The 25,881-nt window shown below is 42.8% G+C and overlaps 1 protein-coding gene across 4 annotated transcripts in view; it reads left to right on the top strand.

Moving 5' to 3' along the window:
• The window catches only part of ADAMTS17 (ADAM metallopeptidase with thrombospondin type 1 motif 17), a 368,411-nt gene that overhangs the window by 285,351 nt on the left and 57,179 nt on the right, over positions 1-25,881 (top strand). For 3 of the 4 annotated variants that reach the window (XM_063653072.1, XM_063653073.1, XM_063653074.1), the window contains one exon: positions 294-429. In XM_063653072.1, coding sequence (XP_063509142.1) covers positions 294-429 — 136 coding nt within the window. Of the gene's footprint in view, positions 1-293; positions 430-15,007; positions 18,331-25,881 lie in introns of those variants that run through there. The other variant, XM_063653075.1, reaches the window with a different exon arrangement.

Raw genomic sequence — 25,881 nt, 5'->3', positions numbered from 1 at the left:
CCCAAATCAATGAACCCCAAGCTGTCCAAGGACACTGCTGATCTGAGGTGTTGCTGCTTTCTTATCTTGTTCTAGAATCTCCCAGGGCCCCACTCTGCCTTCTGTGTCTTGTACTCTCCTCCCTATGATTATAGTTCTTCATCTCTAAAAACCCACACGACATTTACAACAGTCACTTTAAATGACCAAGTGACCATCAGCAGCACCCAAACATTCTTTCATGGGCATGCAAGCCCAGCCTTTCCACGTGGGTGCAGCCACAGTCTCTCAGCTCCCTGTGGTTTGGTTTCCAGGGGAGCGCAGAACCATTGTCTCGTGTACACGGATTGTCAACAAGACCACAACTCTGGTGAACGACAGTGACTGCCCTCAAGCAAGCCGCCCAGAGCCCCAGGTCCGAAGGTGCAACTTGCACCCCTGCCAGTCACGGTAAGGAGCTGGGTTCTGTAGCTTGGACCCACCAGAGTCTGGGGTGGCAGCACCATCAATGGTGGGGAGTGATATGCAGTTAATGCCACAGTACTGCTCTATGCTGTGTTCCGTTATTGTTGATGAGGGATTTCTGCTTGCTCAAATTACCAAATTTCCAGCTGCTAAGCCAGAACTCTGATGGAAATACAATCTTCACTGGAAGGCATTGTGTAGGAGACCATTAGTAACATCTCATGGCAAAAATAAAAAAAAAAATGGCCATCACCACACACTTTTAACCATTGGCTTCCCCAAATTACTTTGTCTTGGTGGAGAAGGAAACAAATATTGGAGTCTGAGTGCCCAGGAGAAAGGGTGCACACAGGCTAATGTTGTAGGTGACCTGTTTCAGTGGCTGAAATTCATGCCAATGAGTGTGGATCTTGGTGTTTATTCTTTGGGATCCAACAGAACTTCTGTCCCAGCCCCAGCTTTCATGGCCGTGTTACCCACGTGAACTCTCTTGGGTTTCCAGGAGATGAATTGTGTGAAATGTGTTCATTGGCTAAGCCTCCTCTTTTCGAGTCATTTTAGCGGGACTTTAATGAATCCATTACATTGTGGCATGTCACCCTTTGGCCTTCCGTTCTGCTCTGAATTGCAGTGAATGGTTTTTGCTTTGTGGTTCTGTGTATCATTTAAGGCATGTTGACCTTTTCTAACTAGGCTGCATGTTTAGTATTTCCATTTTCTAGGTTTCTTAACTCAATTTGTGCCGCTTGCCTAGTACAAGAGCTTCACAACATGTTTGGCTTTTGCACCAACCCCCTTTGTTTTGTCAAACTCTTAAAATGTGTTTGAGTGAGAAAGAGAGGAGACAGGAAGGAAAAAAAGAAGGTGAGGCTTGCTGTGATGATTTTCTGTGCTCCTTGCCAAATTAAGAATGAAATTCCACCCTAATGCTGGAGGCCTGGAGGAAGAGCTCATTGCGGGAAATCTGCTTGAGCACCTTGGTATGAGCAGCTGTACCACAAACCTATCGATCAGTCCATCAAGTCATATTCAGGGGCCACAGAAAGGAGGATTTGCCGCTGTAAAGACTCAGCAGTCTACAGGCTACAGCCTCTTCTCTGGAAACTAAAGATGGTCTGGCCCTGGTGAAGTGATTAGAAAATAGGGTAAGAGACAATGGAGGAGGAGAGGTCAGCATGAGCTCAAGGGCATGATTGAGCAAAAAGGTCTTAGGGCTCCATTCGAGAAGCATGTTTTTATCAGGGAACCTGCCCCCGATATTCACGTAGGTTCTTTTCTATTTTCCCTAAGCGTCGGCCGGCTTGAGAAATAAAGGGACAGAGTACAAAAGAGAAATTTTAAAGCTGGGCGTCTGGGGGAGACGTCACATGTCAGCAGGTTCCGTGATGCCCCCTGAGCCGTAAAACCAGCAAGTTTTTATTAGGGATTTTCAAAAGGGGAGGGAGTGTGCGAATAGGTGTGGGTCACAGACATCACGACTTCACAAGGTAATAGAATATCACAAGGCAAGTGGCGGCAGGGCGAGATCACAGGACCACAGGACCGGGGCGAAAAATTGCTAATGAAGTTTCAGGCACCATTGTCATTGATAATGTCTTATCAGGAGATAGGGTTTGAGAGCAACCAGTCTGACCAAAATTTATTAGGCGGGAATTTCCTCGTCCTGATAAGCCTGGGAGTGCTATGGGAGACTGGGGCTCATTTCATCCCTACTGTCTCGACCATAGAAGACGGCCACACCCAAGGGGGCCATTTTAGAGGCCTACCCTCAGGGGCGCATTCTCTTTCTCAGGGATGTTCCTTGCTGAGAAAAAGAATTCAGTGATATTTCCTCCCATTTGCTTTGGAAAGAACAGAAATATGGCTCTGTTCCACCTAGCTCACCGGCGATCAGAGTTTAAGGTTATCTCTCTTGTTCCCTGAACATTGCTGTTATCCTGTTCTTTTTTCAAGGTGCCCAGATTTCATGTTGTTCAAACACACATGCTCTACAAACAATTTGTGCAGTTAACGCAATCATCACAGGGTCCTGAGGCGACATAAATCCTCCTCAGCTTATGAGATGACAGGATTAAGAGATTAAAGTAAAGACAGGCATAGGAAATCGCAAGGGTATTGATTGGGGAAGTGATAAGTGTCCATGAAATCTTCACAATTTATGTTTAGAGATTACAGTAAAGACAGGTGTAAGAAATTATAAAAGTATTTATTTGGGGAACTAATAAATGTCCATGAAATCTTCACAATCCACGTTCTTATGCCATGGCTTCAGCCGGTCCCTCCGTTCAGGGTTCCTGACTTCCCACGACATGTTTTAAAATCAGTTCTGTTTTCAAACTATTTTACACCCAAGTCTTTTTAAAATTATGCACAGAAACCAGTAAAATGAAACAGATGAAATAAGAACTGCTACCACTGAATTGAGACACACACACGATGTCGCAGAGTGGGCCAGTCTACTCTGCCTTTTCCACCTCTCACAGTAGGCCCTGGCTCCTCTGTGGAACTCCAGGGATAAGGTTTAAAAATCAAGGATTCTGCTTCCTGTAACGATAGAGTAGCTTATATTGGACCAGCCCTCCTGCAGATAACAATTACGAACTCTGGAGACAGTATAAAAAGCAATTGTTTAAAAGCTAGAAAGCAGCCTGGACGAGGGGACACACACCTGTAATCCCAGCACTTTGGGAGGCAAAGGTGGGCAGATCACTTGAGGTCAGGAGTTCGATCGAGATCAGCCTGGCCAACATAATGAAACCCTGTCTCTACTAAAAATACAAAAATTAGCTGGATGTGGTGGCAGATGCCTGTAGTCTCAGCTACTCAGGAAGCTGAGGCAGGAGAATTGCTTGAACCTGAGAGGTGGAGGTTGCAGTGAGCTGAGATCGCACCACTGCACTCCGGCCTTGGTGACAGAGTGACACTCCATCTCAAAAATTAATTAATTAGAATTTCTCAGGAGGAGCCAAGATGGCCGAATAGGAACAGCTCCGGTCTACAGCTCCCAGCGTGAGCGATGCAGAAGATGGGTGATTTCTGCATTTCCATCTGAGGTACTGGGTTCATCTCACTAGGGAGTGCCACACAGTGGGCGCAGGTCAGTGGGTGAGTGCACCGTGCGCCAGCCGAAGCAGGGGCGAGGTATTGCCTCACTCGGGAAGTGCAAGGGGTCAGGGAGTTCCCTTTCCAGGGGTGACAGACGGCACCTGGAAAATCAGGCCACTCCCACCCGAATACTGTGCTTTTCTGACGGGCTTAGGAAACGGTGCCCCAGGAGATTATAGCCCGCACCTGGCTCAGAGGGTCCTACGCCCACGGAGTCTCGCTGATTGCTAGCACAGCAGTCTGAGATCAAACAGCAAGTTGGCAGCAAGGCTGGGGGAGGGGCGCCCGCCATTGCCCAGGCTCCCTTAGGTAAACAAAGCATCCAGGAAGCTTGAACTGGGTGGAGCCCACCACAGCTCAAGGAGGCCTGCCTGCCTCTGTAGGCTCCACCTCTGGGGGCAGGGCACAGACAAACAAAAAGACAGCAGTAACCTCTGCAGACTTAAATGTCCCTGTCTGACAGCTTTGAGGAGAGCAGTGGTTCTCCCAGCACGCAGCTGGAGATCTGAGAACGGGCAGACTGCCTCCTCAAGTGGGTCCCTGACCCCTGACCCCCGAGCAGCCTAACTGGGAGGCACCCCCCAGCAGGGGCAGACTGACACCTCACACGGCCGGCCAGGTACTCCAACAGACCTGCAGCTGAAGGTTCTGTCTGTTAGAAGGAAAACTAACAGAAAGGACATCCACACCAAAAACCCATCTGTACATCACCATCATCAAAGACCAAAAGTAGATAAAACCACAACGATGGGGAAAAAACAGAGCAGAAAAACTGGAAACTCTAAAAAGCAGAGTACCTCTCCTCCTCCAAAGGAACGCAGTTCCTCACCAGCAATGGAACAAAGCTGGACGGAGAATGACTTTGACGAGCTGAGAGAAGAAGGCTTCAGACGATCAAATTACTCCGAGCTATGGGAGGATATTCAAACCAAAGGCAAAGAAGTTGAAAACCTTGAAAAAAATTTAGAAGAATGTATAACTAGAATAACCAATACAGAGAAGTGCTTAAAGGAGCTGATGGAGCTGAAAACCAAGGCTCGAGAACTACGTGAAGAATGCAGAAGCCTCAGGAGCCGATGCGATCAAATGGAAGAAAGGGTGTCAGCCCTGGAAGATGAAATGAATGAAATGAAGCGAGAAGGGAAGTTTAGAGAAAAAAGAATAAAAAGAAATGAGGAAAGCCTCCAAGAAATATGGGACTATGTGAAAAGACCAAATCTACGTCTGATTGGTGTACCTGAAAGTGATGGGGAGAATGGAAACAAGTTGGAAAACACTCTGCAGGATATTATCCAGGAGAACTTCCCCAACCTAGCAAGGCAGGCCAACATTCAGATTCAGGAAATACAGAGAATGCCACAAAGAGACTCCTCGAGAAGAGCAACTCCAAGACACATAATTGTCAGATTCACGAAAGTTGAAATGAAGGAAAAAATGTTAAGGGCAGCCAGAGAGAAAGGTCGGGTTACCATCAAAGGGAAGCCCATCAGACTAACAGCGGATCTCTCGGCAGAAACCCTACAAGCCAGAAGAGAGTGGGGGCCAATATTCAACATTCTTAAAGAAAATAATTTTCAACCCAGAATTTCATATCCAGCCAAACTAAGCTTCATAAGTGAAGGAGAAATAAAATCCTTTACAGACAAGCAAATGCTGAGAGATTTTGTCACCACCAGGCCTGCCCTACAAGAGCTCCTGGAGGAAGCGCTAAACATGGAAAGGCACAACCGGTACCAGCCACTGCAAAATCATGCCAAAATGTAAAGACCATCGAGACTAGGAAGAGACTGCATCAACTAACGAGCAAAATAACCAGCTAACATCATAATGACAGGATCAAATTCACACATAACAATATTAACTTTAAATGTAAATGGACTAAATGCTCCAATTAAAAGACACAGACTGGCAAATTGGATAAAGACTCAAGACCCATCAGTGTGCTGTATTCAGGAAACCCATCTCACGTGCAGAGACACACATAGGCTCAAAATAAAAGGATGGAGGAAGATCTACCAAGCAAATGGAAAACAAAAAAAGGCAGGGGTTGCAATCCTAGTCTCTGATAAAACAGACTTTAAACCAACAAAGATCAAAAGAGACAAAGAAGGCCATTACATAATGGTAAAGGGATTAATTCAACAAGAAGAGCTAACTATCCTAAATATATATGCACCCAATACAGGAGCACCCAGATTCATAAAGCAAGTCCTGAGTGACCTACAAAGAGGCTTAGACTCCCACACATTAATCATGGGAGACTTTAACACCCCACTGTCAACATTAGACAGATCAACAAGACAGAAAGTCAACAAGGATACCCAGGAATTGAACTCAGCTCTGCACCAAGCAGACCTCATAGACATCTACAGAACTCTCCACCCCAAATCAAGTGAACATACATTTTTTTCAGCACCACACCACACCTATTCCAAAATTGACCACATACTTGGAAGTAAAGCTCTCCTCAATAAATGTAAAAGAACAGAAATTATAACAAACTATCTCTCATGTCACAGTGCAATCAAGCTAGAACTCAGGATTAAGAATCTCACTCAAAACCACTCAACCACATGGAAACTGAACAACCTGCTCCTGAATGACTACTGGGTACATCACGAAATGAAGGCAGAAATAAAGATGTTCTTTGAAACCAACGAGAAGCAAGACACAACATACCAGAATCTCTGGGACACATTTAAAGCAGTGTGTAGAGGGAAATTTATAGCACTAAATGCCCACAAGAGAAAGCAGGAAAGATCCAAAATTGACACCCTAACATCACAATTAAAAGAACTAGAAAAGCAAGAGCAAACACATTCAAAAGCTAGCAGAAGGCAAGAAATAACTAAAATGAGAGCAGAACTGAAGGAAATAGAGACACAAAAAACCCTTCAAAAAATAAATGAATCCAGGAGCTGGTTTTTTGAAAGGATCAACAAAATTGATAGACCGCTAGCAAGATTAATAAAGAAAAAAAGAGAGAAGAATCAAATAGATGCAATAAAAAATGATAAAGGGGATATCACCACTGATCCCACAGAAATACAAACTACCATCAGAGAATATTACAAACACCTCTACGCAAATAAACTAGAAAATCTAGAAGAAATGGATAAATTCCTCAACACATACACCCTCCCAAGACTAAACCAGGAAGAAGTTGAATCTCTGAATAGACCAATAACAGGAGCTGAAATTGTGGCAATAATCAATAGCTTACCAACCAAAAAAAGTCCAGGACCAGATGGGTTCACAGCCGAATTCTACCAGAGGTACAAGGAGGAACTGGGACCATTCCTTCTGAAACTATTCCAATCAATAGAAAAAGAGGGAATCCTCCCTAACTCATTTTATGAGGCCAGCATCATCCTGATACCAAAGCCTGGCAGAGACACAACAAAAAAAGAGAATTTTAGACCAATATCCTTGATGAACATTGATGCAAAAATCCTCAATAAAATACTGGCAAACAGAATCCAGCAGCACATCAAAAAGCTTATCCACCATGATCAAGTGGGCTTCATCCCTGGGATGCAAGGCTGGTTCAATATACGCAAATCAATAAATGTAATCCAGCATATAAACAGAACCAAAGACAAAAACCACATGATTATCTCAATAGATGCAGAAAAGGCCTTTGACAAAATTCAACAACCCTTCAGGCTAAAAACTCTCAAAAATTAGGTATTGATGGGACACATCTCAAAATAATAAGAGCTATCTATGACAAACCCACAGCCAATATCATACTGAATGGGCAAAAACTGGAAGCATTCCCTTTGAAAACTGGCACAAGACAGGGATGCCCTCTCTCACCACTCCTATTCAACATAGTGTTGGAAATTCTGGCCAGGGCAATTAGGCAGGAGAAGGAAATCAAGGGTATTCAGTTAGGAAAAGAGGAAGTCAAATTGTCCCTGTTTGCAGATGACATGATTGTATATCTAGAAAACCCCATTGTCTCAGCCCAAAATCTCCTCAAGCTGATAAGCAACTTCAGCAAAGTCTCAGGATACAAAATCAATGTACAAAAATCACAGGCATTCTTAAACATCAATAACAGACAAACAGAGAGCCAAATCATGAGTGAACTCCCATTCACAATTGCTTCAAAGAGAATAAAATACCTAGGAATCCAACTTACAAGGGATGTGAAGGACCTCTTCAAGGAGAACTACAAACCACTGCTCAAGGAAATAAAAGAGGATACAAACAAATGGAAGAACATTCCATGCTCATGGGTAGGAAGAATCAATATCATGAAAATGGCCATCCTTCCCAAGGTAATTTACAGATTCAATGCCATCCCCATCAAGCTACCAATGACTTTCTTCACAGAATTGGAAAAAACTACTTTAAAGTTCATATGGAACCAAAAAAGAGCCCGCATCGCCAAGTCAATCCTAAGCCAAAAGAACAAAGATGGAGGCATCACACTACCTGACTTCAAACTATACTACAAGGCTACAGTAACCAAAACAGCATGGTACTGGTACCAAAACAGAGATATAGATCAATGGAACAGAACAGAGCCGTCAGAAATAATGCCACATATCTACAACTATCTGATCTTTGACAAACCTAAGAAAAACAAGCAATGGGGAAAGGATTCCCTATTTAATAAATGGTGCTGGGAAAACTGACTAGCCATATGTAGAAAGCTGAAACTGGATCCCTTCCTTACACCTTATACAAAAATTAATTCAAGATGGATTAAAGACTTAAACATTAGACCTAAAGCCATAAAAACCCTAGAAGAAAACCTAGGCATTACCATTCAGGACATAGGCATGGGCAAGGACTTCATGTCTAAAACACCAAAAGCAATGGCAACAAAAGCCAAAATTGACAAATGGGATCTAATTAAACTAAAGAACTTCTGCACAGCAAAGGAAACTACCATCAGAGTGAACAGGCAACCTACAAAATGGGAGAAAATTTTCACAACCTACTCATCTGACAAAGGGCTAATATCCAGAATCTACAATGAACTCCAACAAATTTACAAGAAAAAAACAAACAACCCCATCAAAAAGTGGGCGAAGGACATGAACAGACACTTCTCAAAAGAAGACATTTATGCAGCCAAAAAACACATGAAAAAATGCTCACCATCACTGGCCATCAGAGAAATGCAAATCAAAACCACAATGAGATACCATCTCACACCAGTTAGAATGGCAATCATTAAAAAGTCAGGAAACAACAGGTGCTGGAGAGGATGTGGAGAAATAGGAACACTTTTACACTGTTGGTGGGACTGTAAACTAGTTCAACCCTTGTGGAAGTCAGTGTGGCAATTCCTCAGGGATCTAGAACTAGAAATTCCATGTGACCCAGCCATCCCATTACTGGGTATATACCCAAAGGACTATAAATCATGCTGCTATAAAGACACATGCACATGTATGTTTATTGCGGCATTATTCACAATAGCAAAGACTTGGAACCAACCCAAATGTCCAGCAATGATAGACTGGATTAAGAAAATGTGGCACATATACACCATGGAATACTATGCAGCCATAAAAAACGATGAGTTCATGTCCTTTGTAGGGACATGGATGAAATTGGAAATCATCATTCTCAGTAAACTATCGCAAGAACAAAAAACCAAACACCGCATATTCTCACTCATAGGTGGGAATTGAACAATGAGAACACATGGACACAGGAAGGGGAACATCACACTTCGGGGACTGTTGTGGGGTGGGGGGAGTGGGGAGGGATAGCATTAGGAGATATACCTAATGCTAGATGACGAGTTAGTGGGTGCAGCGCACCAGCATGGCACATGTATATATATGTAACTTCCTGCACATTGCACACATATGTAACTTACCTGCACATTGCACACATGTACCATAAAACCTAAAGTATAATAATAATAATAATAAAAATAAATAAATTTAAAAAAAAACAATTTCTCTGCATAAGGACACAAACTAGGAAAAACTGTAAAATGGGACCTCTTAGCATGGATTTTAGTCAATAAAATTACAACAACAATAAATAAAAATCCACCAAAAAAAATTGATTAATTAATTAATTAATTAAAGCTAGAAAGCAGTTAGAAACTGAAGAGAAATCAAGAAATGGAGGAATAGAATGGCATGGAATTGAATTACCCATGTTGACGGCTCTTCAACCAAAGGAAGGCCCTAGTTCCATTGAGACTAGCTAAAACTCTGATAGTTACCTGCCATCTTTTACTGGTTAAGCCAGCAGAGGAGAATATTCAGGGAAACCCATAGCAGCTGGAAATTGAGAAGGAAAAACTCCAGAAAGGAAGGAGCCACAGAGAGGGACTCCCAAATTCTGCATATATCTCAAGAATCTCTGGGAATTCTTAGAGACTAGGGCCAAATCTAAGAATAAGACAGGCCGGCCAGACCCCACATAGCACAGCTAAAGCTAGAAGACCTGAACTGAGACTGTAGCTGCTACCCACCACAAGAGAGACAGTGCCTGGAGTTTTATTCCAGCCAAATTGGCTGCCTGCTAAAACAAAAATTCAATATTCTTCTAAAACAAAACTCTAGAGCTGCATAGTTCAATATGGTGGTCACTAGCCACTCCAAATTGGAATCTGCTATAAATATAAAATATACACGAGGTTTCAAAGATTTAGTATGAAAAGAGATTATAAGTCTTAATAATTTTATAAAATATTTAAGATTATAAAATATCTTAATTTTTAATGTGATTACTTTGATTATAATCATCCCAAATGATTATATTTGGGATACATTGGGACAAACAAAATATATTACTAAACTTAAATTTGAGGTTTTTTTACTATTTTAATGTGGCTTCTAAAAAAATCCAAATTAACAGGCTGGGCATGGTGGCTCATGCCTGTCATCCCAACACTTTGGGAGGCCAAGGCAGGCAGATCACCTGAGGTCAAGACTTCGAGACAAGCCTGGCCAACATGATGAAACCCCGTCTGTACTAAAAATACAAAAATTAGCCAGGCATGGTGGCATGCACCTGTAGTCCTAACTACTCAGGAGGCTGAGGCAGAAGAATTGCTTGAACCTGGGATACAGAGGTTGCAGTGAGCTGAGATCACGCCACTGTACTCCAGCCTGGGTGATTGAGCCAGACTCCATCTCAAAAAAAAAAAATCCAAATTATATATCCAGTTCTCATCTTCTTTCTGTTGAACAGTGCTGCTGTTCATTAGTGTATCATTCACAGTGTTCCAGGTACAATCCAAAATTACTAGTCATATAGGGAAACAGATCCATACTCTAAAGAGAAGGCCATTAATGGAGACTGACTTCAAGATGACACATATGTTGGAATTAGAAGAAAAGAATGTTAAAGCAGCTATTGTAACTACGCTCAGAAACGTAAGAAAAGCTACGCTCATGGTCATGGAACATATAGGAAATCTCAGAAGAAGAAAAGAGATACTCTACAAAACACAATTTTAGGACTAAAAAATACAATATGTGAAATTTTAAAAATTCACTCCATGGGTCTAACAATAGACTAAGATGATGAAAGATTACTGAACTTGAAGATAGAGGATTAGACATTATTCAGTCTAGAAAATGGGAAGGAAAAAATTGTTGACAATGAGCAAAACTCGGTTACCTGTGGGATAGTATCAAGCATTCTAGCATAAGGGTAATTGGAGTTACAGAAGGAGAGGAGAGAGAAAATGGAGCAGAAAATAATCATTTAAGAAACAGTGATAAAAAATTTCCCAGGTTTAGTGAAAGACAGATGAGAGGTAGTCAGATCACATCTTCACATTTCAACTAGATTCCAGATTAATTCAAAGTGCCATAACAGAGCCCTCTGATCATTACAACAAGTGGGCAAGTATAGCAAGTTCGTGATTTTGCCTCCCATGTATCTTCTAAGAGAGAACCTTGCTGCACTGCAAAACTGAAACCAGAAGATCATGTAGGAAAACACCTACAAAACAAAGTGACATAAACAAACATGAGTGCAGACTCTATAAATGAGTGCCACGGAGCTGTGCTAAGCCTACTATAGATAACATCAAGTGTGTGTATTGCTACAGAAAGTTCAGAGTCATTCTGGCTTGACGGACCACAGTCCTGCAGTATTGCCACATTTGAGCCAAGTTCAAGCCAAATACACTTCAGACTAAAAGCAATTTCAGAAGCAAGTTCTTAGTATCTCCATAGAACAGGGGTCAGCAAACTTCATCTGTATAGGTCTAGAGAATAAATATTTTTCCCTTCGCAGGCCACATGTGGTCTCTAGCATATTTTTTTCTGTATTTTGAGTCATAATCCTTTAAAACATGTAAAATTTGTTCTTCGCCCTTGGGTTGTACAAAAATAACCCCGCAGGCCAGACGTAGCCCACACGTAAGGGTTTGCTGGCCTCTGTTTCGGATTACTGCTTTCTCTCGTTTTGCCCACTGAGATATTGGGACCACACCCTCAGCGTGAGCCAGAGCTCTGCAGGTATCAGCTCAGGGAATGTATTTTCTTATTATACAAACGAGGACATGTTAGAATTCTGAATTTCTTTTTATTGTATAACTTGCTAAATATTCGATTTCTGCCTCCCCACCACTTCTCTTTCCCACCTCCTTCCACTCCCTTCCTGACTGTAAAATCATGTGAATCAGACTTAAAGAATGAGTGGAATTACTTAGAGCAGAGAAGAAAATGCAATTGAAAAACAAGAGAAAATAGCACCTAAAATCTGCCTTAGAGACTGTAGACAGAAGTGCCTGGATGCCTGCCCTAGGCTGGTTTTGTTTGCTCATTTGTTGATTTGTTTATTCTGAACCGTCTGACCTTGTACTTTTTCTTAAACTGGATATGTGAGTGTCATGACTCATCAAAGAGGATTTATTGTTTGGCTAAAGAAATGTATGATCTGATAATAGATTTTAAAGCTCTTGCAAATCCTAACAAGATAGATCTGTGCATACATACCTACACATACATATATACATACACACGTAAATATATCTACATGCACAATATGCACATGTATATGTATTATGTACAGTAGTCCCCGCTTATTTGCTGTCTCACTTTCTGTGGTTTCAGTTACCCGTGGTCAACCATTGCCCAGAAATATTAAAAGGAAAATTTCTGAAACAATTCATCAGTTTTAAGTTGTTTGCTGTTCTGAGTAGTATCATGAAATCTCACACCATCCCGCTCTGTCCTGCCCAGGACGTGAATCATCCCCTTGTCCAGGGGATCCACAGTGTCTCTGCTCCCTGCTAGTTTGTCACTCAGTAGCCATCTCAGTTAGCAGATCGACTGTAGGGTGTCGTAGTTCTTGTGTTTTACTTAATAATGATCTCAAAGCACAAGAGTGGTGATGATGGCAACTCAGATGTGCTAAAAAGAAGCTATAAAATGCATCCTGTAAGTGAAAAGGTAAAAGTCTTCAACTTAATAAGGAAAGAAAAACAAATGTATGCTGAGGTTGCTCAGATCTACAGTAAATGAATCTTCTACCCATGAAAGTGTGAAGAAAAAGAAGAAAGAAATCTGTGCATAGTATATACAGGGTTCAGTACTAGCCTTATTTTCAAGCATCCACTGGGGGTCTTAGAACATATCTGCCACAGATAAGGGAGGACTTCTGTACAGCTATTATACACACACACATATTTGGACAATAAAATTTGAATTATTGCATGGCACGATCTAGTTGTCATGAGTCTTTCATAAGAACCTATGGTTACATGGATTCATGCTAGAAAGTGAAGAAAAGTAGAAAGTCTGACCTTAGGAAATGAGTGCCAGAAAATCGGGGAGATTGGACACACAAGTAAAAAGTGCACCTGGGCAAGAGGGTGAGGTGGAGATGTGGAGGGTCTGGATTACAAATGGCTGTTTCAGATGGGGTGGCATGAGTGGAGGACAGAGCCTGGAACCTGGAAGAAGAGCCCAAGAATCCCATGGTGTGAACTTTATTAAAGAAGCCAGAATGCAACCCACTGTTGAACCTGGCAAGGTGAAAGAGCCTTTCTATGTTATTGTTACTCTTTGACCTTTAAAATGGCAGAGATGTTTGTCTTTTTCCTTTATTTCTCCTAATCTCCCTTTAATTTTCTTCAACCCTTTTTCCACTGAGTTCCTGACAGTTTCCTTTGCCTTCCCAACTGCACACCATTAGCACCTCTTTATTCTAATCCTAGCTCTGTGGCTACTTCTCCAAAACCCTGCTGTAACCATATGGAATCTGAAGTCTGACACACATGGCAGATGGCGTCTCCCCAGCATCTCACACACCAACACAAAAACATTGACAAACCTGGCCCTGACATTGGCAGAAATCACAGATCAGCTCAGCCGTTATGGCCATGGCCAGCAGCCTTCACCTTGCTGACCACAGTCTGCAGGGAAGAGGCCTCCCCATCGTTCAGCATCCAAAGAGCAGTACTGTGTGCCGAGACCCTTGAGACCCAGCCTCAGGTGGTCCTGGAGCAAGGAGGCAGGGGCTGCCAATGAAGTGGACTCATCCCAGAGCACAGACCTTGTGCTTTACCAGATTTAACATTTTTGCAGTCTTTAAGAGCTTATTAGCCACTTGAAAAAGGCCATTCCAAGTTATTAGATATTTCCCTATAGTATTTTTGATTTGAACTTCTTCCCAGACAGTACATGCTGTACTGTACATCGAATTAGAGTGATTCAGAAAAGAACATTCAACATCTTACTGGCAATTGAATTGAATAGTCATTTGCAAGGAAGCGTATTTGGTTTTTAAATTTGTTCTCCTTCCTCAATTATCTTAATCAGGCTGGCCTTATTTGGGGTTAAAATGGAATGGAATCCGTTCCTTTTTATTAAAGCACATTTTGTGTGTGTGCGCACGTGCATGTATGAGAGACAGAGAGAGAGATTATGACTTAAGAATGAAGCCTGGAATACGTGGATCTGTAGCTACTGCCACAATCTGAAAAGATACAGTTTTTTAATCAATTTCTTGCTAGTCTGAAACATAAACATTTTCTTTCCTGTCTTTTTCTAAAATAGGTAAATCTAATTGTGACTAATACCTGTGGTCTATTACATGCCTTATTGATGGTATGTGAGTGGGGAGGAGAAATTTAGATTGCCAAGATGCTGGAACTTTTTCTGACACAAATTTCAGGATGTCACCTGTCTTTAAATTAAATGTTAAGTTTCGAAGCCTTACCTTATTTATCTAAATTAAGAAACATTCAAGATGGAGGACAAGAAAGCATTTTCAGAGGGTTTTTTTTTTTTTTTTTTGGTCATTTGACCATCCCTTCATTTGATCATTACCGAGGAAGAGAGAATGCCCTGGTACCAGGTTCACAAGTGACAGGATTTCTCCTGTTGGGAAATGCTTTGCATGTAGGCTCTGCAACCCATCAAAAGAGATCCTTCTCTTTTCCTGATTTTTCTGAGTAATAAAATATGAAAACCATCAAGCACTTGATGTTTCCATTTGTCTTTTTATGTCACAGTTACAAGAAAGGACAAGTAAAGGGAAAAGGTGAGATTTAGTCTGAGGAATACTGAAAGAACAACAACAACAACAACCGCTGCCCCAAAAAAGATTACAAAGCAGTCTATCGGAAATGAAGGGAAGCTATGTATTCTCCAGGTTCTGGAAGAAACATCAGCCCACAGAAGAAATGGCTGTGCAGTAAGGGCAACAGTGGAAGGCATCCTAGCTTGTGGAATTGCTGAGAGGTTTCAGAAATGAGCTTGGATATGTTGGTGGCTGCGTCTCAAAACGGCCGTTTCCCCTTGGGGTCTAATGAAGGTCATTCTTGGCGGAGTCCTGTGCTGGCTGACTCTCTTACAGCAATGAACAGTCCACAGATAAGAATGATTCTTTTCTCCTTCTGAGTGTACACTTATATACAAATACATTGAAAGTAAAAAGATGGAAAAAGTTATATCATGCAGACAGCAGGACTGCTATACTAATACCAGACAAAAAGATTTTTTCAAAAAAATATTACTAGAATACAGACATTTTATGATGATAAAAGGGCAATCCATCTGGAAGATATAACAATTATAAACATATAAGACCCTAAAATACATGGAGCAAAACTGACAGAAATGAAGGAATAAATACATAACTCAACAATAATAACTGGAGACTTCAATACCTCACTTTCAATAGTGGATTTTAAAAACAAGGTGTATCAACAAGGAAATAGAAGACTTAACAGTGTAAACCAACCAAACCTAATAGATATCTATAAAACACTCCACCTAACAACAGCAGAATTTGCACATGGAACACTATTCAGAATAGATCATATGCTAGGCCAGTAAATAAACCTAACAAGCACAAAACAATAGAAATAATACGAGGTATGTTCTCTGGCCACCATGGAACGACATTAGAAATCAGTAAGAGAAAGAAGTTTAAGAAACTCATAAGTACATGGAAATTAAACAGTACCCTTCCTAAACAACCAGTGGGTCAAATAGAAATCACAAGAGAAACTAAATCATAGTTTGAGATGAATCGAGGTGAAGGCACAACATAACAGAACTTAGGGAATGTGGCTAAAGCAGGCCTTAAGGGGAAATTTATGGCTGTAAACACTTATATTGAAAAAGAAAGATTTCAAATCAGCAAACTAACCTTCCATGTAATGACACTGGGAAAGAGGAGCAACAAAACCTAAAGCAAGCAGAATGAAAGAAATAGTAACATTCGTGCAGAAATTAATGAAATAAAGGGTGGAAAACAGTAGAGCAGAATAATAAACCAAAAGTTAACTATAGAAAGAAATCAACAACATTGACAAGTCTTTAGCTAGATTGGCCAAGAAAAAAAGACATAAATTACTAAGTTAAAGAATGAAAGCAGGAATGTGACTACTGACCTTACAGAAATAAAAAGGATTGGGAATGAACACTACGAACAACTGTATGCCCTAAGTTAGATAACTTACAGGAAAGGGACAAAGTCCTACACATAAGCAGACTACTGAAACCGAATAGAGCATCTGCAAAAAACCCACAGCTAACACCATACTTAAAGTGAAAGACGGAATGCTTTTCTCCAAAGATCGGGAGCAAGACGCAGTATCTGCTCTTACTATTTCTATCCAACATTTTATTAAAGATTCCAGCCTAGGCATTTACCCAAGTAAATGAAATAAAATGCATCCATGTTTGAATAGAAGAAGTAAAACTGTCTGTATTTACAAATGACATGATCTTGTATACAGATAATACTAAGGAATCTCTAAAAACTATGAGAACTAATAAACAAGTTCTGGATGTTTGCAGATGTAAGATCAATAAGGAAAAATCAATTGTATTTCTATATAGTATCGATTAAGTGAAATTAAGAAAAAAATCCACTTATAATAACCTCAAAAAGAATAAAATACTTTGGAATAAATTTAATAAAAGAATTTTAAAACTTATATTCTGAAAACTACAAAAATATCTGAATTGGAAAGACGTTCATTTTCATGAATGAGAAGACTTGTTAAGATAACAATACTCTACAAATTGATCTATAGATTTAGTGCAGTCTCTATCAAAATTCAAGCCATCTTTCTTCCACAAATGGGGACATGACCCTAAAATCCATATGGAATTGCAAAGGGCCTCAAATCATCAAAACAATCTTAGAGAAGAATAACAAAGTTGGAGGCCTCATGCTTCCCAATTTCAAAGCTTACTATAAACTATAGTGATCCAGACAGTGTGGCCCTGGCATAAGGATAGACATAAAGAACAATGGCATATAACTGACAGTCCAGAAATAAATCTTCACAGTTACCGTCAATTGCTTTTCCACCAGGGTGCCAACAGCAATCAATGGAGAAAGAATAGTCTTTTCAAACAAATGGTGCTGTGACAACTAGCTATCCACATGCAAAAGAATGCAGTTGGAGGTGGGGCGCATTGGCTCACACCTGTAATCCCAGCACTTTTAGAGGATTGCTTGAGTCCAGGAGTTCAAGACCAGCCTGGGCAACATGGTGAAACCCTTTCTCTACAAAAAAATACAAAATTAGCCTGGTATGGTAGTGTGTGTGTCTGTAGTCCCAGCTACTTGGGTGGTGGGGGGCAGGCTGAAATGGGAGGTCGAGGCTGCAGTGAATCTAAATTGAGATGGCACCACTGCACTCCAGCCTGGGTGACAGAGTGAGACCCTGTCTCAAAAAAAGATAAAGGACAATCAAAGAATGGGAAAAATATTTTCAAATTATATATCTGATAAGTAACTTATATTAAGAACATCTAGGCCAAGCATGGTGGCTTATGCCTGTAATCCCAGCACTTTGGGAGGCCGAGGCGGACGGATCTCCTGAGCTCAGGAGTTCAAGACCACCCTGGGCAACATGGTGAAACCCCATCTCTACTAAAATACAAAAAATTACTTGGGTGTGATGGTGCATGTCTGTAGTCTCAGCTACTCAGGAGACAGGCACGAGAGTCGCTTGAGTCCAGGAGGCAAAGTTTGCAGTGAGCTGAAATCGCGCCACTGCACTCCAGCTTGGGCTACAGAGTGAGACTCTGTCTCAAAAAAAAAAGAATACCTAAAGAACTACTACAGCTCAATAATAAGATGACACAGACCTAATTGAAAACTGAACAAAAGATCTGAATAGACATTCCTCTAAAGAAGGTATATTCAGCATCCTTAGCAGGGAAATGCCAGTCAAAACCATATGGAGATTCCACTTCACACTCACTAGTGTGGCTGTGATCAAAAAGACAGATGATAACAAATGTTGATGAGGATGTTGAGAAGTCAGGACTTTCATACACTGGGATGGGAATATTAAATGACACAACCACTTTTTTAAAAAAATCTGGCAGTTCTTCAAAAAGTTCTGCTTTGAGTTATTATTCAAATCAGCAATTCCAGTACTATGTATATACCCAAGAATAATGAAAACACGTTCACACAAGAGCTTGTACGCAAATGTTCATATAGAAACGTGGCACATGCTCATTCACTGAAGAATAGACAAACAAAATGCAGTACATTGAGGCAGTGCAATATTATTCAGCCATAAAAAGGAATGAAGTTCTGGCACAGAGAAACCCTGAAAACATGCTAGGTGGAAAAAGCCAGACACAAAAGGTCACATATGAAATTCCATTTAGATGCAATGTCTAGATGAGACAAAATCCATAGAGATGGAATGTAGATGGGTGGCTGCCTAGGGCTAATGAGGAGGGAGAGGGATGGAATTGGGGGTTGATAACTAAAGGGTTACAGGGTTTCTTTTGTTGTAATAAAAAGATCCTAGATTGTAGTGAAAATCATTGAATTGTACGCTTCAAATGGTTGAATGGTGGTATATAAGTTATATCTCAAAGCTATTAAAAAATAAACTCACGAAAAAGTGTGCACTTATGGTTGCAGGCTCTTGAGCTAAGGAGAGGCCTCCCGCAGGCTCCCGTGAGTTCAGAGGCTGACACACCAGCCCACAGCTCATGATATTTCTGGACTTGGGGCAGTGGGGACAGTCAGGAGCCTGTGCTAGAAATGTCCTAATTGTCCCTTCTCAAGCAGGAATCGGTAGATCTTGTTTAGTGGCTGCCTTTATCATGCTGGGCTGCTTCTCTCACCCCCTCCTCTGTCCTTTCCCGTTACGCAGTGCCGGCTTCTCCCAGCACCTCTGGTGGGGATTCTTAGGACAGAGAATTTGCCCAGTGTGCTCCGTTGCCCTTGGGCAGGCCCTTTCGCAGTGCACCTTCCCCTTGCTGCCTCTCTGCACCCTCCTTGCCTTTCCCCTGGAGGGGCTTTCCTGCAAGTCATGCACCCACCACGGCTGCCATTCCCAAAGACTCTGACAAAGAAGCCCTAATCCTTCTCCCTGGGCCAGCCATCGTCTTTGCAGCCTCATAGAAAAGCCATCCCGAGCTTCACATTGGAGACACCCTCCCACAGGCTGGTTGGGTTTGGAACTGAGAGTCAAGGATTTTCTTTCCCCATGTTCTCTGTGCTTCTCACTTGCAAGGGAGCCTGGACGGGACCCCCTATGTCTCTGAGCAGTAGCTTGTACACCCATAACATGCAGAGAATAACAGTATTCTCTGCATGTTATTTCAACAACAATAACTTGATGAGTCATCTCTTCATTTTCTAGGTCATTTCTTTTTCATATTTATACTACACACTCCCAGGTTCTTGCAGGATTTGACATTGCTTAATATCGGCCCGAGCCCACCTACCTTAGTACCGGGCAAGATGAAAAAGGGTGTTGTAAACTGTACAGGGAGGCCAGTCTTTGGGGGTCCCTCTGGAACCACGCAGACCCGCCTTTCCTCCTGGTGGCCCCAAGCTTGCCCCCAGGCTCGGCACACCTGAGGATCAATGCTTAGATTTGCTCACCCCAGTCAGTGAAATCCTACCCTGAAAAAAGTGCCATCCTCCTTTTCTCCTCATCGCCTGCACCTCTGCCTCAAACCCCAAAACAGAAACATCAGGATAAGAATGAGCAAACATTACACACTGGTGAGACAGTGAAAATAAGAACGTAACCAAAGTCGTGGCCAGGATCCCTTCACACGCAGACAGGATAAGTCTTTCCTAGATAATATATGTACTCTGGAAATACTGCAGAATTCATATTAATTTTTTTAAAATAACTGAGCACATCCCTTATGATCATGTTTTACATCTGTTCCTCCCTAAGAAACCATTTGAACCTTTCTAGAAAGACCTCACATAGGCTGGATTCATAAACATTCAGGGCTGCCTGTCAGAGCTAATATCGTGAAACCTGGGTCATTTCTAACCATCTAGAGCATTGCTGGGGAACTGCATGCCTGGCCTTTGTTCAAAGTTATTGCAGTTTTGAACGCTGAGCACCCTGAGTACCTGAGGGTTTCCTTTTTACAAATGTTCCAAGTGCTTGAGTTTTCCCCGTGGAGTATGGCATTAATCTTAGGTCCCCGGGGTGACGGGGCATTTGCTGGGAGACAGGCAGGCTCTCCTTTTCCAAGGAAGGTGGCCTTCCAGCTCCGTGTGCCGGCATGTTTATGCTAAGGAGGTTATTAAGGAAAGAATAGAATGAAAGATTTATCGTAAGCTAAAGACATTGCACTGGGAGGGAAGAGGCTGAACCTGTTTTAACTTTTTCTTATGTGGTTATGTGGGAATGAGTTTATCAGGTCCTTTTCCAGGAGAGGCTTTAATGCTGGAGGAATAAGAAGAACAAGTAGGTGTCGGGCACACGAGGGAGCAGGATGGACCCATCTGAAGCCACCAGTGGCCCTTTCTCCAGTTCTGTTTGGGACATTTTCCGAGAGGGACTTAGTGGCTTAAATGTCAAAGGAAGAGTTTGCAAGTGAACTGTCGTGCACTGCTTGTCAGCCAAGGTCACAAACACCAGTTCTGATACAAACAATGGTGGTGTACACGTGGGGTCCTTCTTCCCAAGCCCAGCAGTGGCATCCCCTTTCTGCAGGGGCTCACTGTGCTCTTCAGGTGAGGCCAGGCATCCAGCCTGCTAGTGGCAGGTGCTTCCCAGGCTGCAGACTGCACGCCCTGCAGCCTCCTTGTTGGCCGGCCAGGCCTCTGCACTGTGTACACGGTGACCACGGTCACAGCACTGCCTCCCACAGCATGGCCTGTGCCAAGATTAGAGGGAAAGGGGATTCTGTGGGCGTGTCAGGTAGGGAAGTGCTGGCTCAGACAGCCCCACAGGTCTCAATACTCCATGGTCTCTTGCCAACAGACGCTCTGTTGGTGTGCCACTCTGTGCTGTGAATCACTTTGAGAATCCCAGCCTTGTGCTTGTTCCCAGGAGAATTTTAACCCTGGAATCTACCTTTCCTGGAGCTTCTGCAGAAAGAGGTGCTCCCAGCAGCAAGGTCAAGGCACTGTGGGCTCACAAGGGCTTGGGGGACCCTATACCTTCGCTAGAAAAGTAAACACAGCCAACCTCTTTCTTCCGTTGGATAGAGCTAGTATATAGTGGGAGATAAGGAGACCATCCAATAAGCTGATGGCATCACTGCCAATAAAACTCCTGTCCCTACCAGTCTCCCAGTCTGCTCTGAAGCCATGGCTGTGGTGTGGAAATGCAAGGAGGTGATCCTGGCACCACCGGCTTCTAGAGCACAATTGGGCCTTGCTGGGCCACAGAAACCAGATCTGAACTTGTCCCAAAAAGATAAGAGAATATAGAAAGAATGTGGAGTAGCTCCCAAAATTGAAGAGACACTGAAAAGTTGGTCTGGGAGAGAAGATCCCGGAGTTGGCTGGAGCAGCTCCTGTATCCACTCCAAAGGTCACTCTGCTCAGAGCCCAGGTTCCTGCAAAGTCTGATCAGTCTTTCTCAGCTCACGTGCTCTCCTGTTGGCCAACAAACGGGAGCATGGTAAAGAAAACCGAGGTGTTCTCACCTCTCACCAGAAGAAGGAAGATGACATGAGACAGGCAGAAACTATTAAGTCCTATAGAGAGACAGTCTAAGGTCATGATCTAACCAAGACTGAGAAATGAAGACTGTCCAACCCATTCTGCTCTCAGCTAGAATGAGAGCAGGCAAGTCTGTTAGCAAGAGGGCTACTGTACTGGAAAATCCCTGTGTGCTAGGAAAAGCCAGCCCAACCGGAATGTTACTCTTGGATGGGAACTTTCAACATCAGCAGCTGTGTGATTCTCAAAGCATGAGAGTTTTTTTTCCAAACCCTTCATGACTGGGTGTGGTACAACCTGTTACCAAACCCAGACTTATCCTGGTTATTTTAACCTCAAGATTGTACCAACAGAATCTTCAGTCCCCAGAGTGTAATTTGATCAGGTGTGATGGCTTGGGAAAAAAATAAAAATGGGTGCAGTGGACTCATCAGCTGCTGGTTCAACCCTGTTCACTGGGCCTTCTGCTTCCTGTTGAGAGCTTAGCTTGGGCCCATAAATTCCAAAGAACCACTTTTTTTCTCTCAAAACAATACTTGAAAATGATTATTGTAAGAGTAGAGAATTTTAAAACTCAGAAATTGTATTCTTGCTAAGATGTAAAGTACAGAAGCAGCAGAAAGGCAAAGCTCTCTGGGAATGGGCCAGTTCACTCTTGCTCATCAGCAGTAAGGAGAGAAAGGAGGAAGTAGCTGCTGGCTGTCTCGTGGGTTAGGTAGCCCCACAGTCCCTCTGGAAAGTCGACGTATTCACCTCATTTTACAGATGAAGACTTTGAGACGCTTAGTCATTAAGTAGCTTTCCCAGCTCATTCTGGTAACAGAACACAAAACAATGTTTTCCTCCTTTAAATCTTACATACTTTCTGCTTTCTCATTCTCATTTTAAAAACAGTACAGCCTGCTTCTGCCATGGCATTAAAAAGAACCCTTTTGACCAAGGCAGCTCTAAATTGATATCCAAAAGTGGGGCAAGAGAGTCGTCAGACAGAACTGTAGTGGCATTTAACTCCGAGTGCTATCAAGGGGAAGCTGGAGTGGTTCCTTTCCCTGGAAGTGAAACTCACAGCCCAAAGGCCCAAAGCTCTGGGACTAAACACTAGAGCAATTTTTCAGAATGCTGTAGTTAGTTGGTTTTCTGGCTTGTTGTTAGTGTTATCTGCACCCATACTAGAAAAGAAATGAAAATTCAGGACATATCTAACACAAGGGGTTCAATATGAAGGTGGTTTCCCAGGAGACCTGGGGAGATTTGGGGTTGAGGCATTGAGAGGTGGGGAGATTTGGGGTTGAGGCATTGAGAGGTGCTGACGGGTGCCGTCCTGGACCTCTGAGACAAGCACACTTTCTACCCATGCCTAGTTGACCTTGAGCTTGGAGGGGCTGGGAGGGACTCTCACTCAGACCCCAAGTGACCAGTGATGCAAGTTGCCAGGCAATGGAGAAGGAGAGGTGTGTCTGTGTCCCAGGCCTGAGATTTTCTGGGTAAGGAACTAAACCTACCCATTCAGGAATCAAACCCACAGCTTCTGAAACCTCCATGCTGTCCTCTATGGCTAAGTAATGCATCTACCTGTACCAAGTGCCGCGTATAGACAGGACACCTCCGTCATTCCTGTGTGGTCTGTGTGACTCTGTTTCTTTAGTCTTCCCTTTCTTTTTCTTGTTCCTCTTCCCCATAAGGGCAAGGACCTTATCAGTGCTCAATTCACTCAGCAGATATTTGTCAGGAACTTATTTGTAGAACCAAGCTGCCAAATGGTGAGTACTCTACAAATATGGAAATCATTGGGTGTGCAGCTTAGTCTCCAGTGCCCAGCAGCGCCTAGAGCTTAGTAGGTCTTAGTAAGTCATTTGAACAGATAAATGGATTGTTTGATACTGGTGGAGGGAATGTGCCTCAGTCATCCCAGAATTGCTCATCTCTGTGGTTAGCGGCATTATGTCGAAAATGAGATTTCATTTCGGTGGCATGAGCATTTACCCATTAGGGGACAGATGTCTGGTCTGGACAGATGCTCTGTTGATGAAGGGGTGGAAATCAGAGGCTGGTTTGGGACCCTGGTGTGTGTTGGATTGTCTTCTAGTTAAATCGTTCACCGTCTCTAGGTAGAGCCTGTGGTCAACTTTACCCAGGCTGTGTCCTATCCATAGCTCACCTTGACTTCTCCCTCTAGTCCTACTCGTTCCACTCTCAGCAGCAGTTTCTGCAGACATATTTTAAATCCTTCCTTTACCTGCTCATGCTTTACAGCAGCCTTTATTGAAATGGAATTGTTTAAAGTTGGAAGCAATAGCAAGATCATCATCTACTTATGTAGAGGCAGCAAGACATGCAATTTGTTAGGTTCGGTAGCTAGCCAGAAAAAGAATGAAATGCTCCATCCATTTCACTCAGGGGCAGCTTCACATGGCGGGCATTGAGAGACTGACCTCAGGTCCCCACCTCACCCCTAGCTGCTTGCAAACCCACGGGCAAGTTACATGATCTCGCCATCTGTAAAAATGGGAGATGAGAACATCTCTCATAGAAGTCTTGAGGAGATTAAGTGAAGTAATGCCTATAAATTCCTTCACCCCGAGTAAGCACTCCGTGAACGCCAGCCAAAACTATCATCACTGCTCGACTACAAAACTATATCGATGATAAACATCAGCCAGCTGTTGGATCCCAACATTTTATGGGTTATCCATTATTTCATAAGACACTCCTCACACATACACATGCGAGCGCGCACACGCACATTTTTAACACAGTTGTAACTGCATAATCTAAACCCATGCTGGTATTTTCCAGATAGTAAAAGATTGGGGGCAGGTCCCAGAGTATACTAACATTCCCCTTCTTGTCAGAACAAGTTCATATAATTTATACGTATTTCAGAGTAAATTGCAACAGCAGAAAAGTCTTGAGTGGTTCATTTCTGACCTCTTGAATGCTTCTGAGCTCTCTACCTGTGAACTTTAGATAGTATCATCAGCAGGATGGGGGTAAGACTAGGGAAAGAAAAAGGATTATGGGAGGGTCTCAGCATCATTCAAACCCAAAGACTGGACTTCAGGCTCAGCACGTGACTAGAGACTTCACAGATGTGCCATGCCCAGGTGGCTCGTTACAGACCGCTGGGGCCCTGGTAGGGGGAGCGTGAGGAGGTTGCCTTTGTGGGTGGATGTGAAAGGCTGGGTCCTGCCAGCACTTCTGTCTGCTAACCTGTATTTGGGTTTAAATACCACTGAAGGAAGGAGCCTGGTGAAATTGAAGGACATAATTTCCAAAAGGAATTCCTTAGGACATTAAGGGCGGAAATTAGCACTGAGGAGGTAATGAACGTGCCCTGGCCCACACAGTGCGCACGGCTCAGTCGTGTTTTCCTTCCACGACTCTTAATCCGCTTCCTGGGAAGAGGATGTTCCCTGGCCAGGGAGAGAGAGCTTTACCCTGAATCATGAGAACAGGGAGGGAAAAACATTCAGCTGCACCTGTCCAGTGAGTTGTCAGGGAGGACAAAGGGTGATCTGGGGGCCAGCACCTCTCAGAGAGCTGATCAGAAGCAAGGCTCAGGTCTCGGGTGATTATTTTCCTGATATGTCTAGCGGTTCTACTGTGCTGAAATCCCCAGGAGACTGGGTAACTGACAGAGTGCTGGGCCCCACTCCCAGAGCTTCTGATTCAGTACATCCAGAGTGAGACCTGGAAACTTGCATTTCTAGCTAGGGCTCTGATAGCACTCATGATGCTGGTCCAGCGACCGCATTGAGAACCACTAGCATATAGTAACGAAGGTCCCTTGACATTTTAACTCAGAAAGCATGGTGGAAATCACCAGATTTGGTGAATTGGGTCCCATGACTTGAATCTAACAGCAGATGCAAAAATCCTTCAGTAGAGATAGAGTATGGGGCTTATCTAGGAGGGAAAGGTAGTCAGTTACCTCATCTCCTGAAGACTTCAGGGCCCAGAGCCCAGGCCACT

The sequence above is a fragment of the Pongo pygmaeus genome, chromosome 16, assembly GCF_028885625.2.
Source record: "Pongo pygmaeus isolate AG05252 chromosome 16, NHGRI_mPonPyg2-v2.0_pri, whole genome shotgun sequence".
Taxonomy (NCBI): Eukaryota; Metazoa; Chordata; class Mammalia; order Primates; family Hominidae; genus Pongo; species Pongo pygmaeus.
This window is presented reverse-complemented; position numbering and strand designations above follow the sequence as displayed.